A 21,990-nucleotide genomic window follows, 5' to 3' on the forward strand; every position below is an offset into this window, starting at 1 on the left:
TTGTAAGTCTTAAAGACCAGGCATGGGCAAACAGGGTTAAACCCCTGTGCCGGCAGGACTGAAGACCGACAGGTCGCAGGTTCGAATCCGGGGAAGAGGCGGATGAGCTCCCTCTATCAGCTCCAGCTCCTCATGAGGGGACATGAGAGAAGCCTCCCACAAGGATGATAAAACATCAAATCATCCGGGCGTCCCCTGGACAATGTCCTTGCAGACGGCTAATTCTCTCACAACAGAAACGACGCTCCTGACATGACAAAAAAAAGTCCAAAACACTTGGAGGGCCTAAGTTTGCCCATGCCTGCTGTAGACAATGGAGATATTGAAATAATTCAAGATTTCCCCCCATCCTTTGGTTAAGTCATTAATCAGAATGGGGATTGCAGGCAAAAAAATAATGAAAAGAGGGTAGCTATGAAGAAGTTTGTTTGACAAGTCCAAGTGAACTTGTTACTGGGGTTGCGGCTCCTTTAAGACAGTCCCGCCCAAACTCTAGTCCTCTTGGGCAGCTGGACTTCAACTCCCAGAAGCCTTAGCTGCCTTGGCTAATGAGCAGGGATTCTGGGAGCAGAAGTCCAAAACACCTGGGAGACGAGACCGGCTTTAAGGGCAGCCTGCGGTTGCTAAGGACGCTGAAAGGGGCGGGGCTTCCTCTAGGAAGCAGGCGGCTCTCCCTTTCCCTGCGCGCGCGACAGGGGGCTTGCACCATGGAGGACGACTTGGATTTGGACGAAGAAGTCTGCAAGGGGGTAAGGCCAGCCTGGGGTTGCCATGGCGACGGCGGTGGGAGGGGGCGCTTCCTCCTCGCCCAGGTTTTCCCTCCCGCTCTCTCTGCGCAAAATGGCGCGGCCCAGTCGGCCTCGGCCTGCGGAGCTCGACAGCCAGCCGTGCCTCTCTCCTCAGGCCGAGTCTCTCTGGGGGAAGGGAGAGGAAAAGAGCCAGGACTCCGCGGTGTGCTCCTTGTTACTTTTACCTTGTTGTTGTTGTTGTTGTTGTTGTTGTTGTTTGCCTTCAAATCCGGCCTAACACGACTCTGTCACGGCTTTCTTGGCAAGATTGGTTAATGGCCTTCTTCAGAGGCTGAGAGAGTGTGACTTTGCTCAAAGTCACCTAGGGTGTAGCTACACCAGGCCTGGTCAAACTTGGGCCTTCCAGGTGTTTTGGACTCCAACTCCCACAATTCCCAGCAGCCTCAGACACTTTCCTTTTCCCCCTCAGCTACTTAAACTTGGGCCAAGCAGCTGAGAGGGAAAAGGATGGGGCCTGAGGCAGTTGGGAATTGTGGGAGTTGGAGTCCAAAACACCTAGAGGCCCAAAGTTTACCCAGGCCTGATCTACACAGTTCTTCCCCAGCTTATTTGTCTGAACGCATCCGCTCCTATGTCCCAACTCATAATCTAAGACAGGGGTTCTCAAACTAAGGCCCGGGGGCCAGATACGGCCCTCCAAGCTCATTTACCCGGCACTCACTCAGGGTCAACCTAAGTCTCAAATGATTTGAAAGCACACAACAACAACAACAATCCTATCTCATCAGTCAAAAGCAGGTCCACACTTCCCATTGAAATACTAATAAGTTTATATTTGTTAAAATTGTTATTCATCTTAATTATTGTATTGTTTTAAGTGTTTTTTGCATTACAAATAAGATATGTGCAGTGTGCATAGGAATTCATTCATGTTTTTTTCAAATTATAATCCGGCCCTCCAACAGTTTGAGGGACTATGACCTGGCCCTCTGTTTAAAAAGTTTGTGGACCCCTGATCTAAGATCATCCGGGGAGGCCCTGCTCTCGCTCCCGTCAACAGCACAGATGTGCCTGGCAGGGACAAGAGACAGGGCCTTCTCGGCTGTGGCCCCCCGCCTATGGAACACGCTCCCAAATGAGGTAATTATTATTATTTATTATTTACTTTATTTGTATACCGCACTATCTCAGCCCGTAGGCGACTCAGTGCGGTTTACAACAGGACAATATACAAAGTGCATAGCATTAGCATCTAAACAATCACTAAAGCAGTTAAAACAATACAACAATACATCAGTAAATGAACAAACATCAATACATCCAATAAGGTAAGATCCGCTCCCTTTCTCCTGGCTTTTAGAAAAAAAATTAAAATTATGGTTTTGGGACCTTCGGGCAGTAGAAGTAAAGGTATGCAGCATTTCAGGAAGACGATGACAGCAACAGCAATTTGACGAACAAGACTGTTTTATTGCTTATGGAACTATGGTTTTTATTTGATTTATGTTTGAGTGTAGTGTATAATTGTAATTATTTGTACTGGCATTGAATTTTGCCATTACTTATGTGTAAACCGCTTTGAGTCCCCCTTGGGGTGAGAAAAGCGGTATAGAAATACTGTAAATAAATAAATAAATAAATAATAATAATGCACTGTAGAACCAAACCTCAGCTGATGACAAAGGCCTACTATGTTTAGGTAAGGACTTCCTTCAGGTCCAAATAGGTTTCAGTTAATTGTTCTTTTGTGTAATAATGAAGAAACCGAGGTATCAGATGAGGTAGACTTAAATCTGCGAAAGCAACCACCTTTTTGTCTCAAGATTAGTCTCACATGCCTTACAAGATCCTTTTGTAAGCTCGCAGAGTCAGTTCTCACTGTAGCTGCCATTGTTTGTAAAATCTTTTGACGCAAATTCTTACTGTTTCCTTTTTTCAGTGGAAAAGTATTTCCAATAAGTCTATTGCAGTCTGCCGTCAAGTCATTTCTGACTTATGGCCACCCTAAAATGACCTTATCACAAGGTTTTCTTGGCAAGAACCTGCCTCAGAGGCACCTGGAAGGAGTATTGCTCTGATAGCCTTTCTGACTACTGAGAGCTATACGTCGATCAGTCTTATCCAGAATCATTCAGTGGCACAGATTCAAATTTTGGTTTTTAATTTTTAAAAAATTCCTTTTAAAAAACATTTATTTTCAAAATTATTGTGAATTGCTCTGCACAAAATTATACAAAAATTCAAAATATTTTCCATTGTTAACATATGTTTACATCATTTCTCCTCTTTCTCCCCCCTCTCCTTCCCAGAAACAGTTTTCAGATTTTGCTGTACTTACTACAATGGTTTGATCATGAGGATAATCTTGTTTAATTCCTTATAATTATCTTTCCCTTTATTCTGTAAATTAAGCCTTTCCATTTTGCCTCCCATGACTTTCTGATTTGGACCATCCTGTAGTAACTTTTCCTTTTGCTAATGTAGTTTTGGAGACGGTAGTCTGCTAAATATTTAGTGAATTAGATACAAATTTTGTTTTTAAAGCAGAGGTACACTGAATTTTGATAAGATCTTCATACTCTTCTTAAAAAGATTTTTCAAAAAGCTTTTAAAGATTTTTTTGTGGAATCCCTACCATGCTTTTGTGGAACACAGTGGGGAATTGCTGATTAACCTGTCTATCTTTTGATCTGTCTATTATGTCTGGGAAAACTTTGGACAATCAGAATTTGGGACTTAAGACTTTTAAAAGCCTCAACTAACATTTTTAACATTAAAGGATTCTGGGGGTTGCAGTCCAAAACATTTGAAAAGCCAAAAGTTCTCAATCCCAACATACATTTTTGTCGCTGGACTTTTGAACCATTTGGACTCTTTGTGTTTTATGTAGATAGCAAAAATGGGTCGACGAGCTCATCCGGATTTCACCCATGATGAAAATCGTCGTAGCAGGATCAACTCTCCTCCTGTAGAGGTAGGTGTATTTAAATTGGTCAACACTGCTTACAGCCTGGGGTTTAATTCTCTAGTAAAGGGAACCAAATGATTTTTTTTGTCTAAGGTAGACATCTTAGACACAGGTGGAAATTGAGATCCTGTAAGTAAAACAAATTATTTCTGCTGCTCTAGAACATATTGTGGAATACTGTCTTTTCCTGCAGTTTTAAGTCTCTTCACATGGCTGTATCTGTATAGCTATGGTAATAGGAGATCTGTGGAGCATCACTGACAAAGTGTCAACAGACAGCTGGATCATCATTTGGTTTTCCATACATTATCAGAATTTATGATGTGGCATATGTTAAACCTATATTCCAGAACTTATCCTTAACTTTAATGCACCACTTCTAGAGGACATGCAGACAGTCCCCAAGTTACGAATGAGATAGTTCTGTAGGTTTGTTCTTAAGTTGAACTTGTTTGTAAGTTGGAACAGGTACTTTTTAAATGTGTACAGATATATAGATAGATAGTTTTGGATAGGATAGGGAAGGGTTAACACCCCTGTGGTGTTTGTTTTGCTGCCTGTGTTCCTGTTCAGAAGATTTCACCTCACTTTCTGTCCTTTTGATAACTGGATTTTGAAAAATTTGGCTTGTTGTGGAAACAAGGATTGGTGATAAAGCTTTAAATGAGACACCTTTTTCCCATGGTAACCTTCTCAGGAGTAAATTTCCCTTCCTAGGGGTAGATTTCTTTCACTTCCTCTTGTCTCAACTCAATTCTTAGCTGTGTTGTTTGTAAATCAGATGTTTGTAGCTCTGGGACAGCTTGTACTTTCCATCCAAAACTTGTTTGCGTTACTTTTACAACTAAAATTGCAACTAACCCTAAACACAGAGTAAGACCCATTGAGTGTAGCAGGGCTTATTTGAGAGAAAACATGCTTGGGACTATAAAGATGCTTTGTTTTAATATTCTTTATATCTGATCCTATCATTTTCAAATCCCTTAAAAATTCCGACCATTCCTTGACTTAATTTTTGTAAATATAGGCTCACTCTGTTTCCAGTGTATGTCCTTTAGGTTTACAGATATAATTAAGAATTGTCTCATACTCTTCTTATAAGAAATTATTTACTGCAAGCTTAGATGCAAGAACTTTTGAATTTGGTTTTTCTTTCTGTAGTGACCATGGGGCTGTATGGGGAAAATGATATGTTCTGTGTTGCTCTTTTTCAAGAGACCTTGCAGTGAATTTGGAATTGCCACTATCCTTTGCTGTTACAGTACTGCATACATGTGCCCAACAATTAAGATAGCGTCATGAAAGATGGGATATTTGTGAGCATGCATTCATTCCCCTGCTAAGACGAATGATTGGCATTTGTAGAAAACAGTCAAGCAAATGTACCGTTGACCTTAGTGCGTGCACAGAGGAAATGCACGCTCCCTCCTTTGTCATATTTATTTGAATTTGCAAGCTTACCAGTGAAACAAGGCTTTTGTACAACTCAAGGGGATATACTTGCAGTCATAGGAAGGCAATTCAGCTGGTTTGTGATGAGACCCTTCTGGCTGCTGGCTGGATAAGGCCTCAATGGATTCTCCATCTGGCCTGCCAGTTTCTTCTCTGAAACCTCTTCTGGGGAAATGTCTTCTCCAGTCAGAAACTGATAAGAAATAAGACCCCTTTTCCCGCTTACTATGGAGAAGAATTTCTGCACCTGTTGCTAAGCAAGGTAAATGTCCCCTCCCAATTGTATCGGTATGGATCAATTGAGGAAGTCAATGTGGAAGCATGAAGTCTGTATGGATAATGTTTAGCAAAGTAGAGTAGAATATAGCCCTCAAGGGCTTTCCGGGTGACAATCCAGCTATTGGACTGAAAGAGCATCTCAGTGTCTTATCAATTCTTCCTTCTTCCCTTGAACTGCAAGGGCCTAATTTTCACTCCCAGGGGATTCATGACAAGCTCTTCAAGCCTGGAGAACACAATGTTGTACCCATTTATGTTGGCCACGGTGGTCCATGCTCTCATTACATTCCGGATAGACTAATGCAAAGCGCTCTACATGGGGTTGTCTTTGAAGACTGCTCAGAAGCTTCAAATAGTCCAAGGAGAGGTAGCCAGACTAATAACTGGGGTGGCATACAGGGAGCATAAACCTCACATGTTATATCAGGTCCACTGCTGCCTGTTTGCTACCAGGCACAATTCAGAGTGTTGACTTTGGCCTATAAAGCTCTAAATGGCCCTGGCCCAGTTTACCTGTCGGAACGCATCTCCCTTTATGAACCACTGCAGAGACTAAGATCATCTGGCAGGGCCATAGCCAGAAAAAAAATTAGGGTGGTGGGTGGGTAGTATGGTTCAATCTATATCTTATATAGACTTAATTAAATCAGTTTTCTGGTCTCCTTCATGGGGGGCTTCAGATCCCTCCCATGCCTTAGGCTTTACCTGCTAGTTATGGGTGGGCCAACTCTGTTTCTTCCACTATGTCAGCTGTTGCTGCAAGTAATGACTGTGAATAAATTGTCAAAAATTGCTTGCAGTTCTGGAGTGACTGAAGAAGAGTTGTATTTTATATCCCAGAATTTCAGCTGCCTGTTGTGTGTTGTATTTTAAAATGGCTGCATTCAAAATATGGTCCCAACCAATGTGTTGATTACATATTTTGCAAATAAGGAAAGCTGATAGATAATCTAGAGAAATATTCCATTTCATGCAAAAACATATGCTTTTTGGCTCTGGGTGTCTTAAATAGTCAGGGATAGCCTTAATACAGCACCCACAAAAATTCCTGTGCATGTAGAGCATTTTTGTCCCTTATAATATATTGGAATTTTCACTGGGGTCAGAAAATAACCCAGATTAAGACATTCAGCTATGAATAACTGTTTGAAAAGTTCATGCCTCTGATGCAGGGTGCTTGCTTGAAATGTTTTTGCTGTCCTGCTAAGCATTAATGCTCAACGAAACCTGCTCAATTTATTATCTGTTAGCGATGATGATTGATCTTACTTGTTATCTCTAAGCTCATGAAGCCTACAATATTCTTATCCCATTCAGGAACAGTAGTAATTAATATTGTATAATGACTCATAGACCCCAGGGCCCCATCTTTATTCCTTTTTATTTTATAACTCAAGACAGACAAAACAAAGTGCTTTTTCACACAGTGTATAATTAAAATAAGGAATTACATCGCGGCCGATCGACCTACCTGCAGCCTCCGCGGCCTTGGCGAGCTTGTTGGGGGCTGTCGGCTGGCTAGACCATCGCTGCAGCCGTTGCCATCAGGCCTCCATCGGCTCCTTACCTCCGCCGGGCCACCACTCTCCCGGGCGCTGCCTGGCCTCCGCGTCTGCTAAGGCCTCCGCGCCTCCGCGCTGCCTGGCCTCCGCGCCTCCGCGCCTCTGCGCTGCCTGGCCTCCGCGCCTCCGCGCTGCCTGGCCTCCGCGCCTGCTAAGCTGCTAAGCTGCGGCCGCCATCTTCGCTGGGCTGCCACCCGGAGGGGCCGCCGCCGCCCATTGTGGAGGCCGAACGCCGCCGAACTGCCGCTGCCACAGCGGCTGGACCACCACCAGGCCGGACCACCTCCACTGGGCCGACGCCGCCGTCGCGGCTGCCGCGGCCGCCATTACGATCGGCCGCGGCCGGCACCATCGCAGGGCCGCTGCCGTCGCCACCCGGAGGAGATTGGAGAGGAGAAGTGGGGAGCGAGGAAGCCTGAAGCCAGGGGACGAGCCGCCGCCGCCGCCGCCGCGAGCAGCCGAGCCGCCGAGCCGCTGAGCAGCCGCTGCCGGACCAGCGCCGCCGCCGCCGGCCGCCGGGTGGGGGGTTGGGCGCTCCCTAGCCCCCGCAACCGCGGCCGGTGGAGTGTCACCGCGGCTTTTGCCGGGCTGCTGGGCCACTGGGCCACTGCTGAGTTGCTGGGCCCGTTTTTTGGCCATCAGGCGAGTCCGTCTTCACCCTTCAACTTAGACGAGCTTTACAGCTCTACACCGAGCTCCCCTTGTCGGCTGAACCCATCTCGCCCCTCATCTTCGCCCGCCGGTACAGAGGACCTCGTGCTGTTCCACCTTTGGGCGAGTCCACTTTTATTGAATGCTACTCTTGTGTAGACAGCTGTGCGGACCTTTGGCTGGCATTCGGGTTCTCTTTTTGTGTGTAGATCTTTAAGCTGGTTTCCCCTCTGTGATCCTCTGAGCAAAGTGTGACTAACCATCTGTGCTGCTCCACCCCCGAGGTACCAACTCCGGAAGCCTATCCGCCGGTTTACCAACCGTCCAAGCCCGATTGGGGGTCATAGCAATATTAGTTAACCATCGTACACGGGTAGTTGTATAATTATCAACTAGCACTTCCCGGTAGTCCTGGTTGTTATTATTATCATTGTTATAAGAACGATTTGGAACACTCAAGCGTCTTCCAACTGCTGCTAGACTGCATTAGCACTTTCACCCCTTCCCTGTTCCTCCGTGCCGCACTTTATACCGTTAAGTAGAGCACTTTAGATCTAGCATTTATTAATGTGCTTTGAATGTGTGTTGCTGCTGAGTGATCATTTACGATCATCCTCGATCATTGACGGACTGTTCCAGAAATTGTTGCACTTTAAGAACTTTAAGAATTGGCACTTTAAGACCTAACGATATTTTGCACTTTAAGAACTGGCTATATCGATACCACCATCCGAATCGTCGCCACCCATGTGGTTCCCTGCCCCCCTCTGGATACTGTTTACGTTACTCTGCTGTGGCGGAGGGGGCGGAAGAGGAGGTGGCCCAGAATCTGGAATTGAGAGTGTGGTGGGAAGGGGGGAGGAGGGGGAGGGGAGATGCTGGCAAGAACTAATAAGCTTGACAACAAGCATAGGAGGAAATACCCTTATGGCTCATAACTGCGGCATGGAGGGAGGGAGGTGTTCCACTAGCCGAGGGGCCCCCATAGAGGTCGTGGTGGGAAGGAGGAGATGCGGGAGAAAGAGACCCCGAATTCGGCTTAATTCGGACCGCTTTCCTAAATTAACTATTCCCAACAGGTCTCCTAAGGTAATTTGGTGTAACCAGGTGAGCGGGCCCTCTGGCTTGAAGGTGGTGTTGTTGAACGCCAGGTCGGTCAACGGAAAAACAACTTGGATTCAGGACTTAATCCTGGAGGAGCGGGCAGACCTGGCGTGCATCACGGAGACCTGGCTGGATGAAGCGGGGGGCGTAAATCTCTCCCAGCTTTGTCCTCCAGGCTTCTCCGTGCAACACCAACCTAGAGCCGGAGGACGGGGAGGCGGGGTCGCAGTGGTCTATAGAGATTCCATCCATCTAACCAGGAGCCCCATCCCGCAGACCACAAATTTCGAATGCGTCCACCTGAGGGTGGGTGACCGGGACAGAATAGGGATTCTGCTAGTGTACCGTCCACCTCGCTGCACTACAGTCTCCCTACCTGAGCTAGCGGGGGTGGTCTCGAGCCTGGCGGTGGAGTCCCAACGGCTCCTTGTGCTGGGGGACTTCAACATCCACGCCGAGGCAACCCTCACAGGTGCGGCTCAGGACTTCATGTCCGCCATGGCAACCATGGGGCTGTCCCAACGAATAACTGGCCCCACCCACTGTGCTGGACATACATTGGACTTGGTTTTCTGTCAGGGATGGGAGCAGGGTGGCGGTGTGGAGGAGTTGTCTAGCTCTCCGTTGCCATGGTCCGACCACTTCCTGATTAGATTTAGACTCACTGCGCCCCCTAACCTCCGCAAGGGTGGAGGACCCATTAGGATGGTCCGCCCCAGGAGGCTAATGGATCCGAGTGGATTCCTGACGGCTCTTGGGGAGTTTCCCGCCGCCGCGGTAGGTGATCATGTCGAGGCCTTGGTCGCTCTCTGGAATGGGGAGATGACCAGGGCTATTGACAAGATCGCTCCGGAACGTCCCCTCTCGAGTAACCGAGCTAAACCAGCCCCTTGGTTTACTGAGGAGCTGGCAGCGATGAAGCGAAAGAAGAGGGTTCTAGAGAGCGTGTGGCGCTCAGACCCAAGCGAGTCAAATCGAACACGGTTTGTGTCCTTTTTAAGGGCATATGCCGCGGCAATAAAAGCCGCAAAGAAATCTTTCTTTGCGGCCACTATTGCGTCTGCAAAAAACCGTCCGGCGGAGTTGTTTCGGGTTGTCAGAGGTCTTTTAACTCCCCCAACCTCAGGTGGGAGCCCTGACAACTCGGCAGCACGCTGTGAAGCATTTGCTCGGTTCTTTGCAGACAAAGTCGCTTTGATCCGCTCTGGGCTGGACGCCGCATTAGATGCAGTCTCCGTGGATGTGACACAAGCACCTGCTTGTCCGATTTTGTTGGATTCTTTTCAGTTTGTGAAACCCGAGGATGTGGACAAGATACTTGGAGGAATGAGACCCACCACGTCCATCCTAGACCCCTGCCCATCCTGGCTTCTGAAAGAGGCCAGAGGGGGATTGGCCGAGTGGGTAACGGTGGTGGTTAATGCCTCCCTTCGGGAAGGCAAGATTCCAGCGAGCCTAAAACAGGCTGTTGTAAAGCCGCTGTTGAAGAAACCATCACTCGACCCCACTAAATTGGACAACTTTCGGCCTGTTTCCAATCTTCCCTTCTTGGGCAAAGTCATGGAAAGCGTGGTGGCCTCACAACTCCAGGTATTCTTGAGAGACACGGATATTCTGGATCCGGCACAGTCTGGTTTCAGACCGGGACATGGTACCGAGACGGTCTTGGTCGCCTTAGTGGATGATCTGCGCCGGGAGCTAGACAGGGGGAGTGTGTCCCTGTTGGTGCTCCTGGACCTCTCAGCGGCCTTCGATACCGTCGACCACGGTATTCTTCTGGGGCGCCTTGCAGAGATGGGTCTTGGGGGCACTGCTTTGCAGTGGCTCCGGTCATTTCTGGAGGGTCGTACTCAGAAGGTGTTGCTGGGGGACTCCTGTTCAGCGCCACAGCCGTTGATCTGTGGCGTGCCTCAGGGTTCCATCTTGTCCCCCTTGCTGTTTAACATCTACATGAAGCCGCTGGGTGAGATCATCCGGAGTTTCGGGGTGCGGTGTCACCTGTACGCAGATGATGTCCAACTCTGTCACTCCTTCCCACCTGCTACTAAGGAGGCCGTCGAAGTCCTGAACCGGTGCCTGGCCGCTGTAATGGTCTGGATGAGGGCGAACAAACTGAAATTAAATCCAGACAAGACAGAGGTACTCCTGGTCAGTCGCAAGGCCGAACAGGGTATAGGGTTACAGCCTGTGCTGGACGGGGTCGCACTCCCCTTGAAGGCGCAGGTTCGCAGCTTGGGTGTGACCCTGGACTCATCGCTGAGCCTGGAGCCCCAGGTTTCAGCGGTGACCAGGGGAGCATTTGCACAGCTTCGGCTCGTGCGCCAGCTGCGCCCGTATCTTGGGAAGTCTGACTTGGCCACGGTGGTACACGCTTTGGTCACATCCCGCCTCGACTACTGCAACGCTCTCTACGTGGGGCTGCCCTTGAAGACGGCCCGGAAGCTTCAGCTAGTTCAGCGCGCGGCAGCCATGTTGTTAACGGGGGCTGGACGCAGAGAGCATACAACGCCTCTGCTGTCCCAGCTCCACTGGCTGCCGATTTGCTACCGGGCCCAATTTAAGGTGCTGGTGTTATCCTACAAAGCCCTAAACGGTTCCGGCCCAAAATACCTTGCAGACCGCATCTCGGCCTACGAGCCCACGAGGGCCTTGAGATCATCCGGGGAGGCCCTTCTCTCGGTCCCGCCTGCCTCACAGGCACGTCGGGCGGGGACGAGGGAGCGGGCCTTCTCGGTGGTGGCCCCCCGGCTGTGGAACACTCTCCCTGCTGAAGTTAGACAGGCGCCCTCCTTGATGGCCTTTCGTAGGAGCCTAAAAACATGGCTCTTTGAACAGGCCTTCAATTGAGTGTAGTTAAATTGACAATGGAATGAACTAGGACTACGAATTTTGGCTATGACCCCAGGACTTGACGAAGCGGATTTTTAGTATAAGTGTATGTTATGTTGTATCCGTCTGGTTTGTATTGTCTTTATTTACTGTACATTGTCTTCTTGTTGTTGTTGTTCACCGCCCCGAGTCGCCTCCGGGCTGAGAGGGGCGGTCAATAAATGCAAGTAATAAATAATAAATAAATAAATAAATAAATTACCAGATGATGTAGGGCCCTTTCCATACTGCCATTTATCCCAGGATCTGATCCCAGCCTATCTGCTTTAAATTGGAATATATGAGTTCCCACTTCCAGATAACCTGGAATGAACATAATCTGGGGTCAGATCCTGGGATAAAGGGGCAGTGTGGAAGGGCACATAGTTAAAAACACAACTTAAATGGTTTATTAACTGACTTTAATTGGCATACAAAAACCCTAAAACAAGTGTGGCCTCTGTGTTAAGACATGACTGTGGTCAACTTCTATAGGAAGTTGACCATAGAGTCGACCCAGATATTCCTAGAGAGGTGTTCTCTAAACTTTTTTTAAAAGCATTTTTACAATTCACGTTTTTTCTACTTTTGGGGTGTTTGTGTGTGCTCCTAACCTCTGCAAAAGTGGAACATCTACTATAGCTCTCAGTATGGATTGCTACTGCCAAAACAGCTAAAACCCATGAAAAGAAATGACATATATCCTTTCTGAATGTAGGTGCTTTTTCTATTGTCTGTGATGACTGTAGAGTTGTAATTGAAACAGGATTTCTGTTACAATGCCAACCTATTGTGTAGAGAGTTGTCTTCTATCAGTTTATAAGCAGTGCTTGTTTCTTTAAAAGCTGCACACTTGTATATGCATTTACTTCCAGCTTATCCAAGCCAAAATATTTGATATCTTACATCATTTCTAATTCTTGGGCTTTTCCAAATCCCTTGTCATTTTAATGCTCTTTCTCTGAATCTCCTTTGGGCCACAAGCTTAATCTTGAGTTCTTCTGTATATGGTATATATTTTCCTCTGGGTAGGCTGAAGTAGCTTCTGGTTGACCAAATCCTTGTGAAGTCATCTCTCCAATGAAAAATAGACTTTGTTGTTTATGACATCCTTCACCTTGCCTGTTATAGAACTTTATAAAGTCGAACCTCTACTTAAGAGCATTCCAACTTAAGAGCATTTAGAGTTAAGAGCTTTTGCTTGGCCCAGGTTTGGTTTGCTATAAGAGCTAGTGTCAGAGGGAGTGCTAGCGCTTCAAGGGAGCAGCTTCTGTGCCTCGTGCCTCATGCCTCTGTGTTTTGTGCTCTTGTCTGACTTGGGAAATTGCTGTCTGCTTTGCTCTTGTTCTCTTTGAGGAATTCTGGGTTTGTTGATTTTGTGTGGTTTTTATTCCTGGTATGTTTGACTTCATGAAGAGAGAGAGAGCAAAAGAGGGAGAGAGGCTGGAATAATTATCATCATTATCATCATCTTTATTTTTAACTCTCCCTCTCTCCCTGAAGGGACTCAGGGCAGCTTCCAAAAGCAAAAAGACAAAGTATAGTATGAAGAAAATGATGCTTCTCCCTCTTCATTTTGTTATTTGTGCTTCCTTGCCACAATGTTGTGCTTCTACCAAGCACCTTTGTGCTTCTACCATTGTAAAGTTGATCTTCCTTTTTTATTATTCCATGTGAATGTGCATTATACATTATTTGTTATATATAGAGTGCATTTTCTTATTTAAGAACATGTAATAAAAATGGGGGTGTTTGCAGGGCCAGAATGTCTTTAGAGCATTTCAATGGGAAAATTCTCTTTGAAATAAAAGCATTTTGAGCTAAGAGCTTTGCCATGGAACAAATTAAATTCTTGAGGTATCATTGTATATATGATTATGTCTTTCAGTCCTGGGTGGTACCATAGCCAACTCCTGTATCTAAGGAAACTATGGCTTGGATAATTCTGTTGGATAATTACATTAAGAAGGGGATAAGGAAGTAACAGTTAACTGGTGAACAAAACCCGGCTGGTTAGCTTGAAGAATATGATATAGGATCCATACTCTGTTGTTGTTCATTCGTTCAGTCGCTTCCGACTCTTCATGACCTCATGGACTAGTCCACGCCAGAACTCCCTGTCGGCCGTCACCACCCTAAGCTCCTTCAAGGTCAAGCCAGTCACTTCAAGGATGCCATCCATCCATCTTGCCCTTGGTTGGCCCCTCTTCCTTTGTTCTTCCATTTTCCCCAGCATAATTGTCTTCTCTAAGTTTTCCTGTCTTCTCATGATGTAGCCAAAATACTTCATCTTTGCCTCTAATATCCTTCCCTCCAATGAGCAGTCGGGCTTTATTTCCAGAAATATGGACTGGTTGGATCTTCTCACGGTCCAAGGCACTCTCAGAACTTTCCTCCAACACCACAGTTCAAAAGCATCTATCTTCCTTCACTCAGCCTTTCCTGTGGTCCAGCTCTCACATCTGTAGGTGACTATGGGGAATACCATTGCTTTAACTATGTGGATCTTCGTTGCCAGTGTGATGTCTCTACTCTTCACTATTTTATCAAGATTAGTAATTGCTCTCCTCCCAAGAAGTAAGCGTCTTCTGATTTCCTGGCTGCAGTCTGCGCCTGCAGTAATCTTTGCACCTAGAAATGCAAAGTCTGCCACTGCCGACACATTTTCTCCCTCTATTTGCCAGTTATCAATCGTTCTTGTTGCTATAATCTTGGTTTTTTTTTTAATGTTTAGCTGCAACCCAGCTTTTGCACTTTCTTCTTTCACCTTGATTAGAAGGCTCCTCAGCTCCTCCTTGCTTTCTGCCATCAAAGTGGTATCATCTGCATATCTAAGGTTGTTAATGTTTCTTCCAGCAATTTTTACCCCAGCCTTGCATTCATCAAGCCCCGCTCATCGCATTATGTGTTCTGCATAGAAGTTGAATAGGTTGGGTGAGAGTATACAACCCTGCCATATGCCTTTCCCAATCTTGAACCAATCTGTTGTTCCATGGTCAGCTCTTACTGTTGCTACTTGGTCCTTATACAGATTCCTCAGGAGAGAGACAAGGTGATTTGGTATGCCCATACCACCAAGAATTTACCACAATTTATTATGATCCACACAGTCAAAGGCTTTAGAATAGTCAATGAAACAGAAATATATGTTTTTTTCCTGTAACTCCCTGCCTTTCTCCATTATCTTGTTTATCCAATGTTCTGCTGGACTGTTTATGTTGGATAAGCAAGACTCTATTGTATATCAAATTGAAAAAAAATGGATATATGTATTTGCATGATCAAAACTTCATTTTAACTTCACTGTGAAGATGTGGTTTTGCTGAGGCAAATTTTTCAAAAGAATAGTTCCTTGTCCATACTTGTAGTCCAAAATGATTCAGTTAACATTCTCAACATTAACCAAATGGAAGGTGAGCAGCTGCTCTGCAAGACTTACCCAAGTATATCAGTTTTGCCTGTTATCAAGAAACATCATTACTTAAACTTTTCTTCAAAAGAATAACAATATATAAAACTAAAATGTATTTACATTGAAAAATCTTGAAACCATTTAACCTATTTGCATCCAGAAAAGTCATTTGAAATCCTGTGTTGTCTGGAAAGTGTTTATGTGGCATATGTTATTTGAAAGTTTCAATTGGTCATAGTATTATAATTAGTAGTATACTATTTGACAACTAGCAGGTTATCAAGAAGCTCACCAGAACAGTTATGCCAGTGGCAGATAGAGGAAATAAAGGTGATATTCCTTCATTAGGCCCATCTGAGAAGATCATCTATTTACTGTCCGATAATGCTTTTGGATCTTGCTGGAGGCATTCTTGTCTCATGTTTACAGCCCTTCTTCCTCTTCCTGTGTGGCTGTGAAGAGGAGACAGAAGCAATTTGGTTAGCTTAGCTGTGGTTTCTTACATTGTTTGAACTGATGAAATATTGGTAACATTTACTATGGTTTATTTGAAACAAGCAGGCTTCAACTTATTCAGATTTCATATCTTTCTTTGGGTCCATTGTCTCTCTTTCACTGATAGGAGGGCTGCCTAGCTTTCTTTAGGGGATTCCCCTTCCTCACATCACAGTTCACCCCATTCAGCAGAATTCTCCCACTCTCTGTGTACAATTTTCAGGCGGCTGGATAGACTTTTGGGAGGAGTAGTGTGGAGGATTATGCAGGAAGCTTAATTGTGGTTGCTTTTCTACTGCATGCACCTCAGGTACAACTGAACAAAATTGTGGGTGAAACAGTCCTCAAGTGCTATTATGCTGCTAAATCTTGTATTCTTCATGGTGTCGTGGAACATAGTAACTTCAATTGTAGGACTTCAGGCTTGCCATAGTGGGAACTGTCCACCCTTGGCAGTACTAAAATTTGGTTGTTTCTACCACTTTCAGCTTCATGAAAACCTGATTGTACACTATGCTTGTGTTTAGTGGATCTTCAGGAGTAACTCATTCTTCACTTATGGAATAGAAGTCCCAAATGTAGAATATGACAAGCTATAGTTACTGGTAAAGAACATTGTAGCTCACCATCCAGATTGCTCAGATGAACTACAACATTTCTCTTGAGCTAGTCTAGTCCTAAATTTGAACCATATGGTTTATCATAATGTTTAGTCTCTTCATGTTCTTTCATATCCACTTAGCAAAGCTTGAGTTGAAGTACATTATTGATCCTGCTTACAATTGATCTCAACTTATGGGAGAAATGTACCTTTCATTAAAGGACTATCAGAAGTTGGGGTTGAGTTTTTGTGGAATGGCTTGGTGTTTTTCTTCCTGAAGCCACCCAGTTCCCTTCAGAACGGTTGGATTTCCAGCTGCTCCCTTGGAATATGGCCAGATGCTCCAACAGGAATCTGAAAAATGTAGCTGAACTCATGTTCCCTAATTAGGCCAGCTTCCTTAGAATGAGCTCTAGCCTCATTCAGCCTGGAGCTCCCCAAGGCCTTCTCCCCAGCCCCTGGAACCCTGAATAGCTGCTTAGTTATTTTCAGCTTGCTGGGGTTATCTCCTGATCCGCAATAACATTTTTCATCATTCTCACCAAAATAACTCTCTTAAGCCTCTGTATTTCCCAGTGCTTTTTCATTTCAATTTTTGCTGTTAGCATGCACTGACGATTACTGAGAATTTTGCATATACCCATGGGAAAGAGTTATATTGAAATGCTATTTTCACACATTTAGTTCATGCTTTGAATATTTTCCAGCCTGAACCCACCAAAGGAAAATGGAGAATACCACTGTCTGAACACTTTTAGTCCACCGTGGCTTTGGATACTGTTGAGATACATTTCAGTATGACTGTAGAATATAGCCTAAAGCAGAGAGCTGGGATCTTTGAATCCTGGCAGCTGAATGGCATGGGTAGGAAAGATAAAACTGCAATTGATACATCCATTCAATTAACAAACTTTTGCTATACAAGTCTTATCTCAATATACGTTATTCCAAAAGTCATTTTACCTTATATTACACTTTATATATTCCTTAGATGTGTATCACCTGTTAACCAGGCCCTCTCCCCCTCCCCCCTCCTGGAACAGCAATTCCAAATGATGCCATTGCATCGATTTAACCATGCGGAAAGACTGGTTCAAAATACTATATCTATCATCTCGTCCACATGCAGCGCAAGCTATGGCTGATTTGCTCAAATGATGGGGCTGGGAAGTGCTGTACCATCCACCATACTCCCCAGACTTAAGCCCTTGTGACTTTGACTTAATTTCTAAGATGAAGGAACCACTTTATGGCATTCGCTTCAGAAATGTTCAGAGATTCTTGCGGCAGTAGACCGCTCCATTCGAACTATCAACAGGCGCTGCAACAGGTGTCCTACAACTTCCACATCATTGGAAATGGGTTATACACAATGCTGGTGACTATATTGAAGGACTGTAAAACTTGGTGGCATGTGTCACTTTTGTATTATATGTAAATAAATAGCTGCCACTATTAAAGTTCCAACCCTCATATTTTAAGATTTCTGCCCAATTATTCTTATCTTTCTTTGCCTCTATACTGAGAGATGTAAATCTGGCTTTATGCCACCTTATTTTTTTCCTATTATTTCTTCCATTACATTTCTAATTTTACTGTAATCGTTCAGAATTTTTCTGCAATCCCACCACATATGGGGAGAATGAACCTATTCCCCCCCCTCCCAATTATGCCAACATTTGTTATACTACCTCTAATTACTTCTCCTTTCTTATTTCCAGTTCCTTAAAAAAAATTCCAAAGTGTATACATTATAACATAACTATTTGCATATAAAGCCACCAATCAAAAGTGGTAATTTTACAACTTCTAATAATAGTAAAACACGTGTGTCCTAGTTGAAAGAAACTTTCCTGACCCTACACCAGGATAGAGTCTGACAATATTTTGTCCTATCAAAGTGCTCAACAAGCAATGTATGTTTACATATACATATGTGTGTGTGTAAATTTTATATAAGAGGGCATATTGAAGAGGTGACCTAATTGTATAACATTTATCATAGTCTTAATTCCACTTCCATATGTGATCTTGAATATCTTTTCACCTTACTTCATATATGTTTTCTTGATTCCAATCATATCTGATTTTTGTTTCTCCTGACATTTTTTGTTCATTTGCTTTCATGCCATTCTTTCCTCGTGAAGAGCTCAAATATTTTTATAGGCAAAAGAAGCTATATTTGATCCCACATGTCCTTGTACATTTTTTCTTTCTCTCCACAGTTTTCATGCATGTTGTCTATAACTATTCTTCACTTTAATCCTCTAAACTCTTTTCTTGACATATATATTTGATTTTTAGGATCTTGTTCTTCCTTTTTAGTAATTTATTTCTGTTTCTCTGTATTGGTTATTCTGCTAAAGGTTTTTTTTGTGCCTGCAAATAAGTTGTTGAAAAGTGATGTTCAGGGTCTGTTATAATTCAATGAATTAATTAATCAATTCCTGACATCCTAATAGGTCATTATATTTGCAAGAAAAAGGCCAGGAATTTATTATTTTTATTTTAAAATAATTTGATCTCTTATGGCAAATCCCCAATAAACTTGAACAAAACAGGCATATCTGAAGATCGTATCTATTAGATTATGGATATCCAAAAGCGAGCTTGCCTTTAGATCCATGTTATTGAATCCATTGCAATCTATACCAATTGTCTTTGATTAACAAGAAATAGTGTTTTCATGTTTGATCAATTTCCTCTTGGACTTCAGTACAGAATCTTTCAATTACTCCTTCTGAAGTTGAAGCATACAATTGAATTAAGATTATATTGATGTGTTTTCTCTGAAGTCTTATCAGTCAGACTTTATATTATATCTTTTGGCTGTATGAGCTACATCCCTTTGCTCTGTAAATACTAATGTCTTCTACTATCATCTTTCTGGTTGATATCTTGATAGATAGTAAGTCTTCTGGTGGCCTTAATAAATGATCTTTTAATGAAAATAGAATTTCCTTATTGAAGAGGGCATCATATATATCCCCACACAACATTGGAGAATGGAAGGAGGATCCTTAGTGCAGTTTGTATAGTCTTTTAAAAACAACAATAACCAGCCAATGGGGGTGTTGTACAGTTATGAGAAGTAGTAAATGCCTTTCCATTTTTAGTTAACAGACTTTTTCCTATAACATAAAATTAGACTGTTGCCTGGGGTTGATGTATTCTGTGTGCGAATGATAGCACAATCATAGGTAAAGTAGGAAAGTCATAGTTAGAATCTTCTCTCTCTCTCTCTCTCTCTCTCTAAAATGCAATAGATGCTAAGTTGTGCGCATGCCCAAATTCTTGAGACTATATTAGATATATTAGGTTATATTTGAGGGTTCAATAGAGGATGATGGAATAGGGTCTCGTGTATGCGTGAAGTTACACCCATATGTGGTGTGCTTTCTTGAAACATCCCATCTCAAAATGTTCCTTTTTTGGCACTATGGTCTACTGAGTTTGGCATCTAAAGAATCTGGAGGAATCATTTAAAGATCAGAAAACTCCATTCACTGCGGCCCCTGAAGGCTTCACATTTTGTGACACAATCATTCCAGTCAACTGAGCTCTGTCGCCTGCGGATGATCCCATATAAGGAAACTGTTTCCTGCATTTGGAGCTTTCTGTTTGTCCCTCTGTTCTCTGTACCCCCTTTGCTGAAGAAAGCTGGTATTTTTTTAAAACTGCAGCACTCTACTCATTCCTTCTTCTTGTTTATTTTTGGAAAGTGACTATTTTGCTTCTCTTAGGGAGTTATGCTGGGTCATGCCCCCTCCATCCAGCAATAGCCCCCAGTAGCAAGTATTGTCTATTTCCCACATTCACAAACATTGCATATAAAAGAACACTTCACGATGGTTTCCATATCTGTAGAAGATTGTGAGCCTTTTGTTTAGAATGTAACCTCCAGAAGAACCTCAAGAACTATTCTATTATTTTGTTGTATTTGAAAGATAATTGAAATGTTCTCTTTTCCACTTCTATAATCCGAAAAGCCTGAATAGATGCAATGAAGATTTTCTAGCTCTGAAAATATTGCCAGAGTTTTTTGAGAGCCAATTTGAATGAATTAGCATGGTAATCACTGTGGGCTGGAGAGAAGTCAGTCTCAAGATAACACATGTAAATAAAATAAAGAGGTGTTCTGAATCAGACTAAGGCCCATCTACCTCAGTGTCTTGACTACCATAGAGGTTAGCCAAAGATTCTAGGTAATTCATGTGAAGGCAGGGGCGACTCAACCATTACGCAAAGTAAGCCTTTGCAGTATAGTTGATTTTGCCCAGAGGCGCTCTTGAGGCACTCTTGGGGGAAAATAGACCTTGACATATGCGAGTTGTAGTTACTGGAATGTATAGTTCACCTACAATCAAAGAGCATTCTGAACTCCACCAATGATGGAATTGAACCAAATATGGCATGCAGAACTCCCACAACGAACAGAAAATATATATCAGTGACTGGTTGGGGGGGGGGGGGAGGGGGGATACTGTTTGCTTACCATTGAAAATTACCTAGGGCCGCCTCTGTGTGAAGGCAATAGTTCATTTCCATTTTTAATTATTTAATTTATCTCCTGACTTCCTCCCAGTATGAGGCCCAAGATGGCTTACAATATAAATTAAAAATATAACTAAAATAATGTATAATACTTTGAAAAAGATGTTATTAAAATATGTTAATGCTTAAAACACACTAAAAGCACAGTTGAAGTCATCTCTATGCTCTTGCTATTTCCTAGTTTGTATCTTTGAAAAAAAAAGTTTTCTACCATTTACTGCTGAGGAAGAGCTGATAAGCCTTCCAACCAAGGTGAAAGAAGAAAGTGCAAAAGCTGGGTTGCAGTTAAACATTAAAAAAAATGATTATGGCAACCAGACTGATTGATAACTGGCAAATAGAGGGAAGAAGATGATTACTTCTTGGGAGGAGAGCAAAGACTCATCTTGATAAAATAGTTAAAAGTAGAGACATCACACTAGCAATGAAGATCTGCATAGTTAAAACAAAGGTATTTCCCCAATAACCTATGGATGTGAGAGCTGAGCGAAGGAAGATAGATGCGTTTGAAGTGTGATGTTGGAGGAAAATTCTGAGAGTGCCTTGGACCACAAGAAGATCAAACCCGACCACTCACTAGAGGGAAGGATATTAAAGGCAAAGATTAAGTACTTTGACCACATAATGAGAAGACAGGAAAGCTTGGAGAAGATAATGATGCTGGGGGAAATGGAAGGGAAAAGGAAGAGGGGCAGACCAAGGGCAAGACGAATAGATGGTATCTTTGAAGTGACTGGCTTGACTTTGAAGGAGCTGAGAGTGCCACGGCTGATAGGGAACTCTGGCATGGGCTGGTCCATGAGGTCACAAAGAGTCGGAAGCGACTGAACAAATAAACAACAAAACCATTTACTGCTGAGAAGGCTAAAACACAGGAATACACCAATAATCTAAAGCTGTTTGATGATCTCAAGAACTTGTTATCAAAATGCAACTTCAGTCATAGTAATATATTTATCAAACTGAATTTTATTGTGACTAAAACAATCAAAACATTTTAGTTCATTAAAAACACACACACACACTGCGTGACTGTGTGTTAAAAAAACAAGCTAATTTTTTAGAATTGACAGGTAATCATATCCTTCAGTTAGTTGCTTTTCTTTCACATAAACAAAACTGTATAATTTTGTGCTATAAATATTTCAGCAAATTCCATATTAATGGAGGTTAAGTAAATGTTTGTGTGCATGCTTCTGGTAATAGTTATAAAATATGTAAACTTGTACTTAAAATGCAAGAAACCAACAATCACAATGATGGAAGTTTCCCATAGTTATTGGTATGATAACACA

The 21,990-nt window shown here is 43.4% G+C and overlaps 1 protein-coding gene across 1 annotated transcript in view; it reads left to right on the top strand.

Annotated features, from left to right (window-relative positions):
* Nucleotides 1-818: 818 nt before the first annotated feature.
* The window catches only part of IFT43 (intraflagellar transport 43), a 67,323-nt gene continuing 46,151 nt past the window's right edge, over nucleotides 819-21,990 (top strand). The window contains exons 1-2 of the mRNA XM_060758135.2: nucleotides 819-951; nucleotides 3,640-3,723. Coding sequence (XP_060614118.2) covers nucleotides 841-951; nucleotides 3,640-3,723 — 195 coding nt within the window. The 5' untranslated portion in view covers nucleotides 819-840. The remainder of the gene's footprint in view (nucleotides 952-3,639; nucleotides 3,724-21,990) is intronic.

The sequence above is a fragment of the Anolis sagrei genome, chromosome 1 (genome assembly GCF_037176765.1).
Source record: "Anolis sagrei isolate rAnoSag1 chromosome 1, rAnoSag1.mat, whole genome shotgun sequence".
Taxonomy (NCBI): Eukaryota; Metazoa; Chordata; class Lepidosauria; order Squamata; family Dactyloidae; genus Anolis; species Anolis sagrei.